This window comes from Hemitrygon akajei, chromosome 2, assembly GCF_048418815.1.
Source record: "Hemitrygon akajei chromosome 2, sHemAka1.3, whole genome shotgun sequence".
NCBI lineage: Eukaryota > Metazoa > Chordata > Chondrichthyes > Myliobatiformes > Dasyatidae > Hemitrygon > Hemitrygon akajei.
This window is the reverse complement of record NC_133125.1, coordinates 167,413,751-167,437,014: the sequence shown is the minus strand read 5'-3', so window position 1 is coordinate 167,437,014 and position 23,264 is coordinate 167,413,751. Positions and strand designations below refer to the sequence as shown.

General features: G+C 45.2%; 1 protein-coding gene across 1 annotated transcript in view; it reads left to right on the top strand.

Annotated features, from left to right (window-relative positions):
- Window positions 1-23,026, top strand: part of apom (apolipoprotein M) — a 31,863-nt gene extending 8,837 nt beyond the window's left edge. The window contains exons 2-6 of the mRNA XM_073031911.1: window positions 8,917-9,065; window positions 13,726-13,796; window positions 14,283-14,393; window positions 16,791-16,889; window positions 17,824-23,026. Of these exons, the coding sequence (XP_072888012.1) occupies window positions 8,917-9,065; window positions 13,726-13,796; window positions 14,283-14,393; window positions 16,791-16,889; window positions 17,824-17,843 (450 nt within the window). The 3' untranslated portion in view covers window positions 17,844-23,026. The remainder of the gene's footprint in view (window positions 1-8,916; window positions 9,066-13,725; window positions 13,797-14,282; window positions 14,394-16,790; window positions 16,890-17,823) is intronic.
- The last annotated feature ends 238 nt before the right edge of the window (window positions 23,027-23,264 follow it).

Sequence of the window (23,264 nt, the reverse complement as noted above, 5' to 3'; positions counted from 1 at the left end):
AGAGGTCCGTGAGTATCAGGGAGCAGGAGTGAGTGTCATTGCTATTACAAAGGAAAAGGTGCAAGGCACTCAAAGGTCTTAAGGTGGTTCAGTCACCTGGACCAGATGGACTACATCCCAGAGTCCTGACAGAGGTTGCTGAAGAGATAATGGATGCATTGGTCATGATCTTTCAAGAATCACTTGATAACGGCATGGTCCCAGAGGATTGGACGATTGAAAATGTCATTCCACCCTTTTGAAAAGGAGGAAGATAAAAGAAAGGAAATTATAGGCCAGTTAGCTGAACCTCAGCGGTTGGGAAAGTGTTGAAGTCTATTATTAAGCATGATGTTTCAGGGTACTTGGAGACTAATTATAAGTCAAAGTCGGTATGGTTTCTGTGAAGGGAAATCTTGCCTGACTAATCTGTTAGAGTTCTTCAAGGAAGTAACAAGCATGATGGACAAAGGAGAGGCGGTGGATGTCATTTACTTTGATTTTCAGTAGGCATTTGATAAGTGTCACACATGAGGCTGATTAACAAAGTAAAATTCCATGGCGTAACAGAAAAGATACTGGCATGGATAGAGGAATGGCTGACAGACAGGAGACAGCAAGAGGGAATAAAGCACGCCTTTTCTGGTTGGCTGCCAGTGACTAGTGGGGTTCCCCAGGGGTCAGTATTGGGACTGCTGCTTTTCACATTGTTTGTCAAAGATTTAGATAATGGAATTGTTGGCTTAGTGGCAAAGTTTGCGGATGATATGAAGATAGGTGGAGGGGTAGGTATTGCTGAGGAAGCAATGCATTAACAGTGTTTACAGAGGTGCAGAAGGACTTAGAAGTCCTTGTGCAAGACTCCCAGAAGGTTAAATTACAAGTTGAGTCTGTGGTAAAGAAGGGAAATGCAATGTTGGCATTTATTTGGAAATAAATAATGACTTTATCTGGAAATGCACAGAGGACTGTGTGTCTCGCAAGATGATCCGGGTATTCCCTAACCAGAAACCTTGGATGAATTATGAGGTCCAGTTCCTTTTGAAGGCTAGAGCTGCGGCTTTTAGGTCTGGGGATACCAGTCGCTACACGGAATCCAGGTGTGAACTCCGGAAAGCCATTAAGGGTGCCAAGAGGCAATATCGAGCCAACTTGGAAGCCCAGGCTAACCAGAGGGATGCCAGTAGACTATGGCAGTGTCTAAATGAGATCACTGGGTGCAAAGGAAAGGCTGGGAATAGCAATAACTGTAGCGCTTCTCTTCCTGACGAACTTAACGTATTCTATGCAAGATTTGTACAGAAGGGGAGAGTCCCGCCCCTCCGGATGAACCAGACCTGGTGGCATCGAGATTCATCGTCTCCAAGGAAGATATTAGAAGAGCCTTACTGAAGATAAATCCAAGGAAGGCAACGGGCCCAGATGGCGTCCTGGGACGGGTTCTCCGGGCCTGTGCAAGCGAGCTAGCTGGAGAGTTTGCTGACATCTTCAACCGCTCCCTGCTTCAGTCTAAGATTCCCTCATGTTTTAAGAAGGCAACGATAATCCTGATGCTGAAGAAAAGCAAGATGGCATGCCTGAATGACTATCGACCTGTGGCTCTGTCATCAATTGCTATGAAGTGTTTCGAACAATTGGTTATGGCACACATCAACCGTAACCTACCAGTCAACCTCGACGCTTTGCAATTTGCCTACCGGAGCAGCAGGTCAATGGCAGATGACATCTTTCCAGCACTACATTCCTCCTTAGAACACCTGAAGAATAAAGATGCATATGTAAGGCTCCTTTTCATCGACTACAGCTCTGCCTTTAATACCATCATTCCAAATAAACTGATTCCTAAGCTCCGGAATCTGGGTCTTAGCACTCAGATCTGCAGCTGGATCTTCAACTTCCTCAAAGACAGGACCCAGGCTGTAAAAATAAGGGACAAGCTCTCCTCTACAATCACTCTGAGCACCGGTGCCCCACAAGGCTATGTACTCAGCCCCCTGCTGTACTCACTGTACACCCATGATTGTGTAGCCAAGTTTCCATCAAACTCAATATATAAGTTTGCTGATGACACCACAATTGTAGGCCGTATGTTGGGTAATGATGAGTCTGAGTACAGAGAGGAAATTAAGAACCTGGTGGCATGGTGCGAAGATAATAACCTATCCCTCAATGTCAGCAAGACGAGAGAATTGGTTGTTGACTTCAGAAGGAGTAGTGGACCACACGACCCCATCTACAGCGGTGGTGCGCAGGTGGAACAGGTCAAAAGCTTTAAGTTCCTCGGGGTGAATATCACAAATGACCTGACTTGGTCTAACCAAGCAGAGTCCACTGCCAAGAAGGCCCACCAGCGCCTTTACTTCCTGAGAAAGCTGAAGAAATTTGGCCTGTCCCCTAAAACCCTCACTAATTTTTATAGATGCACCGTAGAAAGCATTCTTCTAGGGTGCATCACAACCTGGTATGGAAATTGTCCTGTCCAAGACCGGAAGAAGCTGCAGAAGATTGTGAACACAGCCCAGCACATCACACAAACCAATCTTCCATCCTTGGACTCACTTTACACTACACGCTGTCGGAGCAGTGCTGTCAGGATAATCAAGGACACGACCCACTCAGCCAACACACTTTTTGTCCCTCTTGCCTCCGGGAAAAGGTTCAGGAGCTTGAAGATTCGTATGGCCAGATTTGGGAACAGCTTCTTTCCAACTGTGATAAGACTGCTGAACGGATCCTGACCCGGATCCGGGCCGTACCTTCCAAATATCCAGACCTGACTTGCAATACCTTAATTTCCCTTTTCTATTTTCTAATTATGATTTATAATTTAAATTTTTATTATATTTACTTCGATTTGTACTTCAGGGAGCACGAAGCGCAGAATCAAATATCGCTGTGATGATTGTACGCTGTAGTATCAATTGATTGGTGACAATAAAGTAAAGCAAAACAAAATATTTCAAGGTGAACAGAAGATAAAAGCAAAGAGATAATGCTGAGCCTTTATAAGATACTAGTCAGGCCACACTTGAAGTACTGTCAACAGTTTTGGGCCCAATATCTAAGAAAGGATATGTTGTCATTGGAGAGAGTCCAAAGGATGCTCACAAGTATGATTCTAGGAATGAAGGGGTTAACATATGAGGAGCGTTTGGCAGCTTGGGGCCTGTACTGACTGGAATTCAGAAGGATGCGTGGACATCTCATTGAAAGCTACTGAATGTTGAAAGGACTAGATAGGGTGGATGTGGAGAAGATATTTCCTATGGTGGGGGTGTCCAGAACCAGAGGGCACAGCCTCAGAATTTACTTTTTAGAACAGAGTTGAGGAAGAATTATTTTAGCCAGGGAGTAGTGAATCTGTGGAATGCTCTGTCACAGACTACAGTGGAGGCCAAGTCATGGGTATATTTAAGGCAGATTGTTCCCTGATCGATCAGGGCATCAAAGCGTAGGGAAGAAGGCAGGTGTATGGGATTGAGTGGAATCTGGGATCAGCCATGAAGGAATGGCAGAGCAGAATCAATGGGCTGAATGGCCTAATCTTCCTACTATGGCTTATGGACAATATATCCCTGGGCATGTGTTACTGTTGGATTCCAGCCAAAGGGGGTCAGAGGGTTCATATGTAGATTCATGGATACTCAGTCTGCGATCTAATCAAGGAGTTCAGAGGGATTATATAGAGATCCCAGCTTTCAATTCACTCACAGGGCTCCACCATCCCCTTTAAAAGCCCCTGAACCCCTTGATTAGATTCTAGACCGTAACTCACTCACTGTATCCAATATTCTATATATAAACCCCCTGACTCCCTCAACCTGATCTAGCCTGTAACTCACTCCCAAAATCCATTATTCTATATATAAACCCCCTGAACCCCTCGATCAGATTCTAGCCTGTAACTCACACTCCGTATCCAATATTCTATATATAAACCCCCCAAACCCCTGAACTATGATCACTGACAACTCAGGGACTTGAATTTAATTAATTGCACGAACTATAGCTTTTGTCCCACACAAGTGAAACAAAACTGTTCTCTGTTTGCATTCTCATGTGTGTTTACTTCTTTGCTGTCCAAATGACAGTACTTCATGTTTCACATTTTTGCCCCCTATTTTAACTGATTATTTGTATTTTTACTGGACTTGCACCACACAAACAAGTTTTCCCTGCCTCCCGAATGAGATGCCGCTTGCACGCAGCAGTCACAGTTCACTCCGAGGACTGGGCAGCAGAACTCTCAATTGAAGCAGATTGTGCCTTCTGCTAGTCGGCAGAGGTTGGTGCTTGGTGAAGGAAATTGCAATTAGGGGAACTTTGTTTCTCCATTCATCCCACACCCCCTCTCCAAGCTTCAATCCATTATTGAAGGTACTGAGTGACTGTCCTACAGTAGCACATTGGTGCGAAGGTTTGAACCTAAACTAGACAATAGAATAGAACTTTATTGTCATCGCTCAAGCCAACGAGATTACTGTGTTACTCCAGTCCATGCAAAACTTGTATTTACAATGCATGCGGTACAGCCTAATTAAAAAAATTCTCATATTAACATGCAACAAGTAACTTCGATAGTCCATATCTCTCAGAGGCCATTGGCAAGCATTATTTAGCTGCACAACATCCCTTGGGAAGAAGCTATTTTTCAGTTTCATTGTCTTGGCTAAGCTGTTTCTGTATCTCCTACCAGATGGCAGGAGATTAAACAGACAGCATCTGTGATGGGATGGATCTTTAATGATGGAACAAGTATTGAGAGTTGTAGATAGTGTCCAGATCTGGTAGTTGAGTCCCAATGATGTGCTGAGTTGTCCGAATCGCCCGCTGAAGTGCTTTGCGATCTGTCTTGTTGCAGCTAGAGTACACAGTGTCATTCCATATGTCAGTATGTTCTCTATTGCACATCAATAAGAGTTGACCAGCAATTTCTGGAGCAGATTAGCTCTCCTTAAGCACCTCAGTTAGTATAGTCGCTGCTGGGCCTTCCCTACTGTCGAGGTCGTGTTGATGGACCAAGAAGGCTCCTCAGTGATGTTCATCCTCAAAAACTTGAAACTGGAGACCCTTTCCACCACCTCACCATTTATAATAGTGGGGCTTGTTCAGGACATCTAAGCTTCCTGAAGTCAATTATCATTTCTTTTGTCTTCTCGACGTTGAGTGATAGGTTGTGGTTCCTGCACCAATCGGACAATTTCAGACCTCCTCTCTATATGCGAATTTGTTATCTGCATATAGAAAGTGTCGGAGAGAAAGACACACCTTGGGGGCTCATGTTGGCAACCACTCACTTACACCAAGATTTTAGACTAATTAATTGTCACGTACACCAGGGTGCAATGAAATGACTTGCTCATGTGAAACTCAAAGTAAACAGTGCACATGGTAATAACTAATGAATTACAGTCAAAAGCACAAAGCAGAATAGTGCAAACTATAGAAATATAAAGTGGAGTAGTACAAAGAGAAATTACTTCCATTTTTCTTTCATCCATGTGCGTAGCTGAGTCTCTTAAATGACCCTAATCTGCCTCTACCATCATCCCTGGCAGGGTATTCCATGCACCCACAAGTCTCCGTGTAAAATAACTGCCTCTGACGATCCCCCTAAGCAATCCCCCTATCAATCACCTAAAAATTTTGCCCCCTGAGTGAAAGGCGTTGGCTGTCCACTCTATGCCTCCTCTTATCTTTTTATACAGCTCTATCAAGTCACCTCTCATCCTCCTTTGCTACAAACACAAGATCCCTAGTTCACTTAAACTTACCTCATATAACACGCTCTTTAATCCAGACAGCATTCTGGTACATCACTTCTGCGCCCTCTCTAAATCTTCCATATCCTTCCTATAATGACTCAATGGACTTCACTCTCAAGAATGCAGGTACGGCACCTATGAGCAGACAAAGGCACATCATCATGGACGAAAGAGAGAAAGGAGGAGAGGCCTCTAAGCCAGACTAAAATGATTAGTATGAAACTTCCTCTACACAGTATTAATGTACTGTTGCTGGAGAACAAGATTGAAGATCTAAGGACAAGATTCTTGTATTGGAGGGAAATGAGAAATTGATGCATTCTGTGTTTCACGGAGACATGGCTATCTCAAGACATACCAGATTCTATGATCAGACCCAAGGGCTTCTTGATACTGATTCAGAGAAGGTAAAAGGTAGGGGTCTGTGTTTCACGATGAACTCCTTGTGGTGTTCATATGCAGCAGTCTTGTCACACTTTTTTCTTCCGACCTGGAACATCTAGTGATTAAGTGTGTTCTCCTTCATGATACTGAACACAATTTATCTACCACCAAAGGCCAATGTTAAACAGACACTTGAGGTAATGAGTGCTACCATTAGGATACAAGAAACAGCTTATTCCAACACCTTGTATACATATAAATAAGCAAGAGGAATAATTTATTTCCATAAAAAGTCCCTAATTTTGTTAGCAATTCAATAATCAATGATAATCTCTGCTCAAAATGACCATGGCATGCAAGACAATTTTTAGAAGACTTTCACAAATTTTGGCAAATATTCTCAAAATGGTTTTGTATTGAGTACAAGAGGTAGAAAGCCATAAAGGTACTCCCTTTAAGACTGAAATGAGGAGACATTTCTTCACCAGAGTGGTGAACTTTTACATTTCTCTCCCCGTACAGCGGTAGAAGCTCATTCACTGAGTTCATCCATACAGATGCCACTAGCTTTCTGGCTGTTGGAGGCAGCACAGGGACGCAGTCAGTGGCTGCTCCACAGATCCAGAGACCTGGTTTTGATCCTGAACTCTGGTGCTGTCTGTGTAGAGTTTGCATGTTCTGCCTGTGGCCATCTGGTTTTCCTTCCACATGTGTGGGTGTGTAATTGTGGTAACTGGTGTTGTGTAAATTGCCACCAGTACAAAAGTGAGCAGAACGTAGAAGAGTACAGCTCAGGAACTGGCCATTTGGCCCACCATGTCTGTGCTGAACACAATGCCAATTTAAACTAAACTGCCTCTTATGAAAATTTTTTAAAAATGAATACTGGAAATTTTAAACAAATTCACAGCACAGCAGAGTATCCCTTAATACAACCAATGTCACTTAATTTTAACTCAGTACAATGAAGGGTAGGAAACACATTTGGAGGACTTCAAATTGGTTCAATGGGAACGAGTTTCTGTTATGATAAACAAGTGATTTGAACTGGAGAAATAGAACACTACAGAGCTCTGAAATTTGGTGGAAGTGGCCATTAGATGAATTATGTACTTGTAGGTTTCAGCCTGTAAGTCTCAAACTTCAAAGTGTCTGTATGCCACTATACACTACCCTGAGGCAGGCATTTACAGTAACATAAATAGAGAATTTATGGAAAAACTATACATAAACAAAGACTGACAACCAACCAATGTGCAAATTACAATAAATAAATGATACAGAGAACATCAGTTGCAGAGCATTGAGAGTGAGTCTGTAGGCTGTGGAATCAGTTCAGAGCTGAGGAGAGTCAAGTCATCCACGCTGGTTCAGGAGCCTGATAGTTGTAGGGCAATAACTGTTCCTGATCCTGGCATTGTGGGACCTAAGGGTTCTGTAGCTCCTGCCCAGCGGTAGTAGTAAGAAGAGGGCAAAGCCTGGATGGTGGGCGGACTTTGATAATAGATGCAGTCCTGAAGACCCACACTCAACTTTTCAGGAACAACTTCTTCCCTTGTGCCATTAGATTTCTTAATGGACAATGAACCTATGAACACGATTTCACTGTTTTATTCCTCTCGTTTTGCATTATTTAATTTATACATAAATTAAGTTGGTAGTTATATAAGTTATAAAGTTAGAAATGTTTTTAACTTAAATAAACTGATTGTGATTTATAGTTATTACAATGTACTGCTGCCGCAAAACAACAAATTTCACAACATATACCAGTGAAATTAAACCTGATTCTGATTCTCCTTGTAAATCAGCTCTGTGTGGGGATACACTTTGATTCCTGGACATTGGTGTTCCCATACCAGGCCATGATACAACCATTTAAGATGATCTCCACTACACATCTATAGATGTTTGCATACCGTAGGTTTGAGCTTGTCAGAAATGCACAACCAGCTTTCTATTCACAGTGTCCAAAATGGAAGTAGATGGGTGAATTTCAGACTTCTCACTGTCCATCCAGCTCAGGTACTTAGTGAACCTGTTGCTGCTCCAGTTACTGCAATAAGAAGCTCTTTATGAACACAGTGGGGAAGTGTGACGTGTCTGCCTTCATTAGGTGGGGGCATCGAGTACAAGAGCTGGGAAGCCAACGATAAAGCTGTGTTGGATGGTGGTGAGACTGCTGCTGGAATATCGGGTGCAGTTCCAGTCACCATATCACAGGAAGGATAGGATTAAGGGTGCAGAAAAGATTCACAAGGGATTGGAGGGCTTTAGTTATAAGGAGAGACTGAATAGAATGGGACTGTTTTCTGTGGAGTGAAGGAGGCTGAAAGATGACTTTTCTAGAGGTATACAAGATCATGAGGGGGATAGATGACGTGGATGGTCAGTCTTTACCCCAGGCTAGGGAAGCCTGTAACCAGAGAGCATAGTCTTAATGTGAGAGGGGAAGTTTAACAGGGACCTGAGAGGTAAGTTTTTCCACCCAGAGTGTGGTCTATATAGAGGAGTTGCTGGAGGAGCTGGTGGAGATTATTACAATTACAATTTGGACAGGTACATGGACAGGAAGGTTCGGAGGGATAAGGGACAATATAGACAAATGGAACCAGCTCAGAGAGAGACCCTGGTCGGCATGGACAAGTTGGGCTACAGGGTCTGTTAATGTGCTGTATGATTCTATGAGTGGAGCACTTGGTTAGCAGGGGAGAGCTGGTTGCATGGGGTGCTGGGCGAGGCTGTTCCGCCTCCAGTCACTGATGTCATCCTTCTCCTCCTCCTGCAGTACTCCGGCAAGTGGTACTTCATTATGATAGCTGCGGATTCAGACAGTTCGCTGCTGAAATTCGGGGCGATGGACAGCGCCGTCTTCCTCCTCACGCCCATGAAAGCTGAAGGGAAGCTTCTACTGCAGGGAGAGTTCCGCCTTAGCGAGTGCGTTCCTCACCAAGTGCACCGGCTTGAACCCTAGCCCCCTCCTACCTTCCAATGGAGCTGAAGGAGGGTCTCATCTCATGTCCATTAGTTCAAATATCAATTGCATGAAACCCTCAGTCTATAACTCATCTCTGAGGATCCATTGTTCTGTAGAAACACCTCTGAAGTGCAGAATTAGATCCCAGCCTGTAACTCACCTGCAAGGATTCATTATTCTATAGATAACCACCCTGAACCTCAGATTAAACTCCAGCCTGTAACCTACTCCCAAACCCACAGATAAGGGGGTCTGGCAGACTGACCTCTACCTTTCTGAGGCTAGGTGTCAACTCTCAGACACCTCCTCTTACTTACGACAGTATGGAGCACCAGGCCATTGACTCCCACACCAGCACTGACCTTATTAACTCTGGGATCTCCCATTCACTACCACCAACCTTACCCTGCACCTCCTGATTCGACCTCCTAACAAAGTTCCAGAAACTTGCCTGTCCAGGCAGACCCATTGTTTCTGTTTGATACTGTCCCACCAAACTTATATCTGCATATTTTGACTATGTTTTACCCCCCCCCACCCCCCCCGTTTCAGTCCCTTCCTACCTACATCTGTGACATTTCAGATGTACTTGATCTCTTGATGCTCTTGATCTTTACAATGATTTTGAGTTCCCCGGCCCTGATTGTCTCATTTTCACTTTGGATGTCCAGTCCCTATACAGCTTCATCCCTATCAGGAAGGCCTCAATGTTCTCCGCTTCTTTCTAGATTCCAGACACCACCACTCTCTTCAATCTGGCAGAATTGGTCCTCACTCTCAATGATTTCTCCTTTGACTCCTCCCACTTCCTTCAAATAAAAGGTGTAGCCACAGGCACTTGTGTGTCCCAGCTATGGCTGCCTTTTTGTCGGCCATGTTGAATATGCTACGTTCCAATCCTATACTGGTATCGCTCCCCAACTTTTCCTACGCAACATTAATGACTGCATTGGTGCTGCTTCATCAACTTTGCCTCCAACTTCCACCCTGCTCTCAAATTTACCTGGTCCATTTCCAACACCTCCCTCCCCCTTCTTAATCCCTCTGTCTCTATCTCTGAAGACAGCTTATCTACTGATGTCTTTTATAAATCAACTGATTCTCACAGCTGCCTGGACTATTCCTCTGTCACTTGTAAAATCACCAACCCCTTCTCTCAATTCCTCCATCTCCCCCACATTTGATCACAGGATGAGGCTTTTTATATCAGAACGAATGAGATGTCATCCTTCTTCAAAGAAAGGGGCTTCCCTTCCTCCACCATCAATACAGCCACACATGCATCTCTTCTATTTTGCACACGCCTGCCCTTGCCCCACCAGAGATAGGGTTCTTCTTATCCTCATCTACCATCTACCAGCACATAATTCTCTGTAACTTCCACCATCTTCAACGGGATCCTACCACCAAGCACACCTTTCCTTCCCCACCCCTCCACTTTCCGCAGGGATCATTCCCTGCATGGCTTCCTTGACCACTCAGCCCTCCCCACTGATCTCCCTCCTGGTACTTATCCTTGCCAGCAAGACAAGTGCTACACCTCCTCCCTCACTACCATTCGTGGCCCTAAACAGTCCTTCCAGATGAGGCAACACTTTACCTGTGAGTCTGTTGGTGTCATCAACTGTATCCGGTTCTCCCGGTGATATGTCAGTGAGACCTGATGAAGATTGGGAGGCCGCTTCACCTAGCACCTACGCTCCATCCGCCAGAAAAAACGGGATCTCCCGCCAGCCAGCCATTTTTATTCCACTTCCTGTTCCCATTCCGACATGTCAGTCCATGACCTTCTTTCCTGCAAACTCAGGTTGGGGGAACAACACCTTGGTTAGCCTCCAACCTGATGGCATGAACATTGATTTCTCTAACTTCCAGTAATTGCTCCCCCACTTCACCATTCCCTCATTCCCATTTCCCTCTCTCACCTTACCTCCTTACCTGCCCATCACTTCCCTCTGGTGCTCCTCGCCCTTCCCTTTCTTTCATGGCTTTCTGTCCTCTCCTATCACCCCCCCCCCCCCCCTTCTACAGCCCTCTTTCACCAATCAACTTCTCAGCTCTTTACTTTACCCCTCCCCCTCTCCTGGCCTCACCTATCATCTACTACCTTGTACTTCTTCCTCCCCTCCTCCCACCTCCTTACTCGGTCTTCCCATCTTCTTTCTCCAGCCCCGATGATGGGTCTTGGCCCAAAACATCAAAACGATGCTGTCTGGCCTGCTGAGTTTCTCCAACATTTTGTGTGTGTGCGGTTTTCAAAATATAAACCCCCTGCAACCCTCAATTTGATTCCAATCTGTAATTCACATAAATATTCATTACTCTATATATAAACCCCTGAACCGCTCAATGAGAGATCCCAGCCAAGAACCCACTCCCAGGTATCCATTATTCTGCATATAAACTCCTTAATCACAGATTAGATTCCAGCCTCAGATCCCACACCAGCAAGTTCAGGAAAACTCCTAAACCTCTCAATTACAATCCAGCCTGTTACTCATTTTCGGTGATCCATGATACCATATACCCTGAACCTCTGGATCAGATTCTAGCCTGTATCTAACCTAGCTGTTCATTATTCAATATGGAGCCACTGGATTAGATCCAATTCCATAACCCACTCCCAGAGATATATTGTTCCATATAGAAAGCCCTTGAACCTCTGGACTAAATCACCCCTGACTGTTCATTATTCAATATATAAACCACATGAACTACTGGACAAGATTCCAGTCTGTAACCCATTCCTGGGAATCCATTATTCTATGTCAACGCCCCCAAATCCCAGGTTAGATCCTGGCCTGTAACACCCTCCTGGGGATCCATTATTCTGTGTCAACACCCCCAAACCCCTCAATGCCCCCAGATTAGATCCCAGACTGTAACCCACTCCTGGGGATTCCATGATTCTGTGTTGATGCCCCCAAATCCCAGATTAGGTTCCAGCCAGTAACTCAATTCTGGATATTCATTATTCTACATGTGAACCCCCTGACCTACTTGATTAGCTTCCGGTGTGCAGTTCACCCCTTGGTAACCCAGATTCCTCATGAGAACCCACCCAACCCTTCCATGATCTGAGTTAAGATGGTCTACTTTGAGTAATTTGGCTTGGGGTGTGATCTGGTTTCAGTGGGTGCAGTCAGGGTGGGGCAGGTCTGGGTGGGTGCAGTCGGGGTGGGGATGGTTCTGAATGGGTGCAGCTGGGGTGGGTGCGGTCAGGTTTAAGCGAGTGCGGTCATGGTGTGACCAGGTTTGAGTGAGTGCAATCAGGATGGGGAATGGTTTGAGTGGGTGAGGTCAGGGTGTGACCTGGTTTGAGTGGGTGAGGTCAGGGTGTGTCCTGGTTTGAGTGGGTGGGGTTGGAATGGGGACAGGTTTAAGAGGGTGTGGTGGGAGTGAGGACAGGTCTGAGTGGCTGCAGTTGGGGTTGATGTGGTCTGGGTGGGGAGAGGTTTGACTGGGTGCGGTAGGTGTGGGGACAGGTCTGAGATGGTGTGGTCTGGGTGGGGAGAGGTTTGACTGGGGGCAGTAGGTGTGAGGACAGGTCTGAGATGGTGTGGTCTGGGTGGGGAGAGGTTTGACTGGGTGCGGTAGGTGTGGGGACAGGTCTGAGATGGTGTGGTCTGGGTGGGGAGAGGTTGGACTGGGGGCGGTAGGTGTGAGGACAGGTCTGAGATGGTGTGGTCTGGGTGGGGAGAGGTTTGACTGGGTGCGGTAGGTGTGGGGACAGGTCTGAGATGGTGTGGTCTGGGTGGGGAGAGGTTTGACTGGGTGCGGTAGGTGTGGGGACAGGTCTGAGATGGTGTGGTCTGGGTGGGGAGAGGTTTGACTGGGTGCGGTAGGTGTGGGGACAGGTCTGAATTGGTGTGGTCTGGGTGGGGAGAGGTTTGACTGGGGGCGGTAGGTGTGGGGACAGGTCTGAGATGGTGTGGTCTGGGTGGGGAGAGGTTTGACTGGGGGCGGTAGGTGTGGGGACAGGTTTGAGATGGTGTGGTCTGGGTGGGGAGAGGTTTGACTGGGGGCGGTAGGTGTGGGGACAGGTCTGAGATGGTGTGGTCTGGGTGGGGAGAGGTTTGACTGGGTGCGGTAGGTGTGGGGACAGGTCTGAGATGGTGTGGTCTGGGTGGGGAGAGGTTTGACTGGGTGCGGTAGGTGTGGGGACAGGTCTGAGATGGTGTGGTCTGGGTGGGGAGAGGTTTGACTGGGTGCGGTAGGTGTGGGGACAGGTCTGAGATGGTGTGGTCTGGGTGGGGAGAGGTTTGACTGGGGGCGGTAGGTGTGGGGACAGGTCTGAGATGGTGTGGTTTGGGTGGGGAGAGGTTTGACTGGGGGCAGTAGGTGTGGGGACAGGTCTGAGATGGTGCGGTCTGGGTGGGGAGAGTTGAGTAGGTCGGTTTGTGATGTGATCAGTTTACAGTGGGTGTGGTCAGGACAGGGATGGGTTTATGTGTGTGGGGTTAGGGACAGTTTTTGGTGAGCGGAGCCTGGTCTTGCCCTGAGTTAAGTGAGAGAGCCGGGGTTTGGTCTATATTCAACTGAGGGGTTGGAGAGTCAGTGGGTCTTCAGCAGACTAGCTGAGATGGTTAACATACAACGTGTCATGTTCTTGTCCCACAGAACAACAAACTGCCTGTCTCGCCAGTGGACCTATTACATCAGCAATCAGACACAGGAGATGATCCTCGAGGGTGAGCTCACCAACATGTAGTCTCCACTCAAAGGAGTGATGTCATTGGCCATGACCCTCAATGGGTAATTCACTGTTGTTCCACTGGGCAAAGCCAATTGCATGCTTGTTTGAATGGTGTTATGTAAAACACCTACCTTGCTATCTCAAGCTGCCTTGTACCTGAAGTCATTCTACATTTTATTACCTTGTAATCCTTTCTGAGAAAAATGTCTGCCAATTCTATTTAAAACTCATGCTTATTAGCATGATCCCAGTAAGTCTTGTTCCACAGCATCTCCTACAACTAGTCCTCTCCCCGTGGGACCAGGTGGGGTAGTGGGTCACACACTGTCCTCTCCCCCTCTGGGACTAGGTGGGATAGTGGATCACACACTGTACTCTCCCCCTGTGGGACCAGGTGGGGCAGTGAGTCCTGTCCTCCTCTAGGACCTATTGACCTATTGTTTACTACCTACATTTTTTTTTATCTCTCTCTCCATGGAAGGACGCCCTGAGCAGAGGACAGAGATCTTTGTGAAGGACGGAGATGATTACATTATGCTGCTGGAGGTACAGGAAGAAGGGCTGGAAACCTTCAAGAGGCTGATGCTTTACGGTAAGCGAAGAAAGGGAGATGGTATGGCGTATAAAACTGTAGGTTTAAGACAAAGGATTGGATATTTCGAGGGGATCTGAGGAAGTATTTCCTCAGCCAGAGTCTGACTGGAATTAGGAACACACTGCTTGCAGAGGTGGGGGAGGCAGAGATTCTCACAAGCCTGAAGGTTCTGCGCGAGCACTTAATTTGCCAAGACAGACAGAAGTGACTTCAGACCTAGTCTGGTAAATGGGAATATCATAGATGAGTCGACATGGTGGGATTATGGGTCTTTTTTGTGCTGTGTGACAGAGGAAATAGCAGCGTGGACTGTTTGTTATCCAAGCCTGTTTGGGCGTTGAGAGAGCAGGAAACTGGTGTTGACCTTGGAGACTGGATCAGCCATAATCTTATTGAATGGGAAAGCAGAGTTAATGGCCTGAGTGGCCATCTTCTGCTCCTTGCATTCAACTTTTAGTCATACAAGGAAATTGGCCATTTGGCCCATCACATCCTCAACAACCAGTGGGCATCCATCTATATTAGTGCCGTGCTCCAGTGACCTTAAATTCCCACTGTACCCAGGTGTCTGTCTAAATCAGGGGTGTCAAACTCATTTTAGGTCACGGGCCGGATTGGGCAAAATGCAGCTTCATGCGGGCCGGATCCATTTTCGAGGCTTTGCCACACAACGATTCCTGGTGTATGATGCAGTGATAAGCTGTCGGCTCACCTACGCCGTTTTCCTCCCGCATCTTCTCCCGGATCCTGCCCACCAATCCACTCTTTTGACCGCACATCGCGGGCGCTCCATCTGTCGTCAGTCCCTCAAGTTTATCCCAAGGCAGCCTCATTATATTTACACATCTGGATACCTCTTCAAAGAGATCTTTTCCAGTAGTTGTGCCATGCATTGATCTTAATCCCAAAAGTTCCTCTGTTACACACAGACTTGAGTCCACTCCACGAATGAAAATTGACAATTGGGCAGTATCAGAAGTGTCCCTGCTCTCATCCACAGCAAGGGAATATGCGATGAAATCTCTTCCCTTCCCCACCAGCTGTTGTTGTAGATTGGTGGCAAGCTCACATACACGGTCAGCAACGGTGTTTCTGCTCAGGCTCACATTTGAAAATGCTTGCCTTTTATCTGGGCACACGACGTCGCAAACTTTCATCATGCAGTTTTTAACAAATTCTCCCACGGTAAAGGGCCGGGCTGATTTAGCGATCTCTGCTGCCACAATAAAACTAGCCTTTACACCAGCCTCACTTTGTGTTTTGGCTTTTGTGAACATAGCCTGCTGTGACGCCAGACTTCTTTTCAACTCTTCTACCTTCTGGAGCTTCTGTTTCTTGTCCAGATGCTTGTATTTGTCGTGGTGTTTCGTTTCATAGTGTCGTCTTACGTTATATTCTTTAATTACAGCCACACCGTCTCCACACACAAGACAAACAGGTTTGCCCTTTATATCTGCGAACATATACTCTGCCTCCCACCTGCCTTGAAAACCCCTGTTTTCAAAGTCCACCTTTCGTTTAGCCATTTTTGGGGTGAGGGATAGCTGAAAGTTGACCACACGTGACTAGCGCCATAAGGATGCTGATGAGAGAGTAAGGCAAGCGCGAGCAATGCATTGGCAGTGCATTGTGGGATTTGTAGTATTAGTGGTGCCTGCAATATACCGGCGGGCCAGCTCTAATAGAGAAAAAAATTATTCATTAATGATATTCAGGAAATAAACCAGGGAAACCGAATAAACACTAAAAACCCTGAAAACCTGGTACCTGAATAAACTCAGCATTAGCCATATCATACACCATAGGCGCTTCGATTACTGGGGCCAGCTTTAATAGTAATTAGATATTATCTCGCGGGCCAAAGATAATTCCACCGCGGGCCGGATTTGGCCCCCGGGCCTTGAGTTTGACATTTATGGTCTAAATGCTTCAGATATTGTGGATGTATCTGATTCTACCACCTACAGATACCAATCGTAAAAAAATCTTCACAGCATTTTAGAAGTTTCTACCCCCCGACAGTTAATCTGATCAAACATTCTAGCTAGCACCCCCACACCTCTTCGCATCTATTACCCCTGTCAGTGGACTGCACTGTAGACATCTTAAACCATGTTTATAAAGTTGATTACATTGCAAATATAGATGCATTGGTGAAAACATCTATCTGGATGTGTTACAGCTACATGTCAACTGTTCTGTCCAAAATCCCAGGGAATTGCAGAGCTGTAGACCAACATAGTCACAGGGAGTACGTTCAGACTCCAGATGTGCACATTACTGGAGGTGTGCAGTGGTGACGCTGCAGAATTAACCCCTGTGACAATCTGCTGCCTTTGATGCTGGAATCCCCTACTCTCTCAAACTTCTCTCTCTCTCCTCTTCCCAATTCAGGCAGGTCGCCAACCCTGACTGATGGCCTGCGGCTGGACTTTGAGCACCGTGCCCACTGCATGGATCTGACGTCAATTTTCGTGCTGAAGCAATCCCAAGGTGAATGGTGCTGGGTTCTTTAACCCCTCTGCCCCACAGTACTCCCTTTCCACTTTCTGTCCCTTGTCTCATCCCTTTAACTCCTTGGCCCTGCAGTCCTCCCGTCCCATTTGTTTCACTTCCCACCACTTTAAGGGACTGGTAAAAAATAAATCACAGTGAAAGAGGCCACAACACCACAGCAGCACAACATATGAGGAACATTTGACGTCTCTGGGCTTGTACTCTATGGTATAGAGAAGGTATGGGTGGGGGATCTCATTGAACCCTACAGAATACTGAAAGGCTGGGCTACAGTGGACACGAAGAGGATGTTTTCATTCACAGGAGAGAATGGGAACTGACAGCACTGTCTTAGAATAAAGATTTCTAGATAGATACTTTATTGATCCCAAAGGAAATCACAGTGTCACAGTAGCATTACAAGTGCACAGACATAAATATTAGAAGAGAAGTAGAAAGAATTAAAAAAAGTTTCCACGAACAGTCTAACAGGAAGGGGTCAACACTTCCCTGCTACAGGTTGACTCAATGTAGAGCTTAATGGCCAAGGGTAAGAATGACCTCATATAGCGCTCTTTGAAGCAGTGCATTGTCTAAAGGAACATCCCTTTAGAACTGTGATGAAGAGGAATCTCTTAGGCTGGTAAATCTATGGAATTCATTGCCACAGAGGGCAAGTTATTAGGTGTATTTAAGACAGAGATCGATAGATTCTTGATTTATATGGGGGTTAAGGGTTACTGGCCAACAGCACCTTCCCCAGAAAGCCTGTCGCAGTGGCAGTTCTCACCCTCACACTCTCGAGGGTGATTACCGATAGTACTAATGGCTAACCAGCTAACCATGCCCTATTAGTGAAATAATTTACAGTAGCAGATCTTAATTCCGGTTTCTATTCCCAGGTAATGTTTCTTTTTATTTCTTTCTGCAGCACCTTGCGAGATTTCCTGAATTAGTTTTGAAACCTTCCACACCCTGTGCAACAACGCCACACGAGGACAATCCACAAAGGCCTTCATCTGCCCTCGGTATCGTGTCCCTTGCGGAGTAATAATTACAGCTACGCGTTAGCAGTTCATGATTACCTTTGTTTGGCCAGAATTTAGTTTTTATTAGGGAACAGCAAAATGAAAAAATTGAAACTGTCCTACTGCCTATTTTGATCAGGGGGTTAATAGAATTGGAGAGGAAAACCTTTTGGACCAAGACACAGAAGAGGTGGAGGAACTCAGTGGGTCAGGCAGCATCTATGATGGGAAATGAACAGTCAACATTTCAGGTCAAGACCTTGCCCTCCAGCTCCTTTGTGAATTGCTCCAGATTTCCAGTATCTAGTCTCCTTTCTCTTATTTTTGTTTAGGATGAGATTGCTTTCTTCCTTCCACAGCACTACTACCCTCCTGACAATAGGTGGCACTGCTGAGCACCTTTCATCACATTGACCCCTCTGCACCACCTGCAGGTGAAATGAGGTATTAAAGGAATAAAGAAAATGACTCCTCATCCCTTTTTAATTTTTTTCTCCATTCAGTGCAATCGTGAACAATCGCCAGGTCAGAAATGCTGATCAAGTCAACTAGTTCCCAAAGAGAACTCTGATAGGCCAATCAGATGGTTCACTGCTGCTCAGCAATAGAACACAAAAAATCATATGTACAATTAAGAAACATTTAAAAAATAGTAGAAATACTGGAGTCATTATGATCATGATGGAGTCATGATGATCATGACGAAGTCTGCTGGAGAGAGACATTTATATACATGCTGTCCTCCATAATTCAAAGATTGCAGGGTGACAGAAGGAGCACTTGGAACTAAAAACTAATCCCTACCGGGAGAAACTGCACCCTTAATTGAGAAAGCCCTTGAACCTTGGGAACAAAAAGATTCAGATCAAATTCATACTCTGTGCGAGACTACTCACCTAGGGCTACATTAAAGACTCCGCACTGGCCTTGATGCATTAAGAGCCTGAAATGAAGATCCATTTGTAAACTGTGTACAACTCAATGAGATTCTCTGGTATCCCTCCCATCTGTCTGGTGACCTGTACTACATTAATTCCAGGCCATGCAAATCTTCCCTTGGTTTTTAGAGACCAAAACTGTTAAACAAGATCACAACAAAAGCACATGCAACCCTCAACAGGACTTCCAATTTCACCACTGTTTCCTAGCAAAAAAAGCCAAATCTTCTTCCTAATTGTATTTCTCTTTTCTATACTAACCTCTCTCGCTCTACAAATACTTGGTAGTTTCTGTTTAAAAAGTTTTTTTCTCTTTTTAAAAACTGAAATGAAGAATCTCACATTTTCTCAAAGCCACACTCCATCTGCTGCCCTTTTGTCCATTTGCAAAACATAGAACATTACAGCACAGTACAATACAGGCATTTCAGCCCACAATCTTCTGGCAATCTTATAACCTCATTAAGATTAAGCCAATCCTTCCCTCCTACGTAACCCTCCATTTTTCTTTTATCCGTGTGCCTATCTGAGAGTCTCTTGAATGTCCTTAATGTATCTGCCTCTATCAGAATCAGAATTGGGTTTATTATTACTGGCATGTGTCGTGAAATTTGTTATCACGACCCAGCACTGTGTGTAAAAAGAAAGTTAACTCTGACACCTCCCATGCTTTCCTCCAATCACCTTAAATTTACGCCCCCTCGTGTTTGCCTTGTATTAATCAAACGTACTACTCCTCAGACCCCCTATGGCGTCCTCATGACTCACGTTCCTACCAGCAAACTAGATTGTGATAATGCCTTTTCATCCAAGTTATTAACATAAATTCTAGGGCACTGAGTACAGTGGGCACTATATTAAAGCTGTACAAGATGTTAGCATTTCCCGATGCAGCCTCCTCTACATTGGTGAGACCCATTGTGTTGATCCATGGCCTCCTCTTGTGCCAAGATGAGGCCTCCCTCAGTGTGGAGGAGCAACACTCTGGCTACCCTCTCCTCAATTCCCCATTCTGACCTTCTCACCTGCCTATTACTTCCCCTTTAGTCCCCTCCCACTTCCCCTTCCCATCAGATCCCTTCTTCTCCACCCTTGACCATTCCCACCCACCTGATTTCACCTATCATTTTGCAGCCAGCTTCTTTCTCCTCCTCCCACCTTCTAATTCAGGCATCTCACCCCTTCCCTCTTTGTCCTGATGAATGATCTCACCCCCAAAACATCAACTGTTGACTCTTTTCCATGGATGCTGCCGACAGGCTGAGCTCCTCCAGCATTTTGTGTGTGTTGCTTTGGATTTCCAGCATCTGCAGATTTTCTCATGTTTAAGATGCTATCAAGACTGTGTGTAGCTCTGGTCATCATACTATAGGATGGATGTGATTAAGCTAGAGAAGATTCACAAGCATGTTGCAATGACATTAGTTATAAGGAGAGTTGTGACCATTTTCCTCGCAGTGGAATTGACTGAGGGTGACTTTATAGCGGTTTATAAAATCCTAAGGGGCATAGTTAAGGATCATGGTTGCAATCTTTTTTCTCGGGATAGGGGATTCTAAAACTAGGGGTCTAGGGGCATAGCTTTAAGGTGAGAGGAGAGTGATTTAAAGGTGGTCTGAGAGACAGAGTGTGGTGGGTATGTGAGACAAGCAGTCAGAGGAAGTGGCTGAACTAGCAACGTTTACAAATCATTTTGACAGGTACATGGATAGGAAAAGCATAGAGGGACATGGGCCAAACAGAGTCATTAGGTTAAATCAAGTAGGCACTGAATTGGCATGGACGAGTTGAGTCTAAATGTCTCTTTCCATGCTGTACAAGTCTGACTCTGATTTTATGGCACCCAGTAGTAGCAGTCTGACAACCCAAAAAAAAATTTGATTAAAAAAACACTTTACCTAACACTTTCTCTATGCTAATATGCAATCTCTGCCATGCCCGCAGATGTTGGAAATCCATAGCAACACACACTAAATGTGGAGATACTCAGCAGGTCAGGCAGCATCTATGAAGCTGAATAAACAGTCGATGTTTTGGGTGAAAACCGTTAATCAGGACTGAAAAGGGGGAAGACACCAGAATAAAAAGGTGGGCAAGGGAGGGAGGACCAGCTAGAAGGTGATAGGTGAAGCCAGATGGGTGGGAAAGGTGAACGGCTAGAGAAGGAGGAACCTATTAGTTTCTGAAACAACCCTTAAGCACAATGTTAACAAAGGCCTTTTGAAAAATCCAGATACGTTACATCCAATGTCCTCCTTGTCCACACACGTCAAATATACCAGATGTCAAAGGAACAGAAAGATATGATAGCAAGATGCATGGGAGGATGGTACACCTATAGAGACAGACATAGAAACAAGTTCTTTGGCCCACTACGTCCATATCAACCATTTTGCCCACCTGTATAATAAGACTTTCCTGCATTGAGGCTATATTCTTCTATGTCTTGTTTAATTAAGTGTCTAAATGTCTCTTAAATGCAGTAACTGCACCAGATGTTATCTTATTTAAAAGCCAGTTCAAGACTCTAAATAAAAACTTACCTCAGATCCCCTTTGAAACTCCATCCTGTCAATGCCCACTTGTTCTCGATTCCCCCATGACAAGAAAGATTTTTCTCTTTCTGTGCTATTTAAGATTTGTTATATCTCCATTTGATGCATCCTTCACTGCAGAGAAAAGAAGTTCATCCTATCCAGTCCCTTCCCAAAACCAAAGATCTCTATCCAGGCAACATCATGGTGGATCTCCCCTGCATTTTCCAGTGCAACCACATCCTATTTTGAACCAATTAAACCATATTAGATATTGTAACAGTGGACCATGTTAATAAATTCCCACAGACTTCCTTTGTTTGTCATTTCTGGTTAGTCTTCTCCCACCTGCCCATCATTGCCCTGATTCCCCTCCTCCTTCCCCTACTTCCAAGGTCCACTCTCCTCTCCTATCAGACTTATTTTCTTCCTTAGACCTTTATCTTTTCCACCTATTGCCTCCCAGCTTCTTACTTCATCCCTCTTTCACCATTCTCACACCTTCCTCCTCTCTTGGTTTCACTGATCACCTGCCAGTTTGTAGTCCTTCACCCCACCCCACCCACCTTCTTATTCTGGCTTCTTACTTACTTCAAAGTTCAAAGTAAATTTTATTACATGTCACCACATAAAATCCTGAGATTATTTGTTCTGCAAATATATTTAGCAAATCTATAGACAGGATCAATGGCCAACAAACTGTGCAAATGCAAATATAAATAAGTAGCAATAAATAATGAGCAAGAAATCACAAGATAAAGAGTCCTTAATGTGGTACCGTTTGTTGTGGGAACACCAGAAGTAGAATAAGTGTAGTTATGCCCTTTTGTTCAAGAGCTTGATGGTTGAGGGGTAGTAAGTTTTCTTGAACCTCATGGTGTGAGTCCTGAGGCTTTTGTACCTTCTACCTGATGGCAGTGGAGAGGAACAAGCACAACCTGGGTAATGAGGATCTTTGATGATGGATCCTTCTTTTCTACGGCAATGTTTCAAGTGGATGTGTTCAATGGTTGAGAGGGCTTTACCCATTAAGTACTGGGCCAAATCCACTACCTTTTGTAGCCTCTGGCATTTAGAGCAGCAATGAGGGTCCTCCATCTTTGGTGGTGTTCAGGGCTTCCTTCAACGTATCAGCATCTTCCTCTCGTCCTTCGCTACTGTCAGTCATGCAAGTCCTGGGTGGAGACTCAGGGATACCGTCACACTCAGATGTAGAAGATTTCTTCATTGCTGTTTCCGTAACAATTTTGTTTTACTGGTCAGGGTTGTTAGCCCTGAGCTGAACCCCTGACCTGGAGGACTGGTGGACTACTCTTAGTCTGTCCTCTACCCTTTGACCTGTTTGGCATGGGTGACCCTACCAAGAACCAAAGAATAAAGCCGCTGACTCCAGTCAACATTACTCTCCAGGTCACTGAGGCATGTAAGCCTCCAAACCATGACAAAATTGTGGTCCTCTTGGAGGATTCTGGCTTCTGCTCCCTTCCTCTACAGTCCTGACAAAAGGTCTCAGCCTGAAATTTTAACTGTTTATCCCCCTGCATAGATACTGCCTGACCTGCTGAGTTACTCCTGCATTTTGAGTGTGTGCTGAAGTTAGTTTTATCTCTTACATTAAACAGTTTGGGAAATGGGATTTGTTTCAAGGTGTCATTTACTAGTGCCCATTACTAATACAACAATCCAAGGATTTCCCAGAACTTCCTGGAATTACTAACAACTCTGAAATGGAGGCAAGTGGTTGAAGAAAGCAGGTGGTCAAACAAAAGACCTTTGAAAATAACTAAAACCAAGAGTGAGAACTAGACAACAGAAAAGAGAAGTGATATGCCACTCTCAACAGTGCACTGATTTAGAGGCTTGGTTTCACTG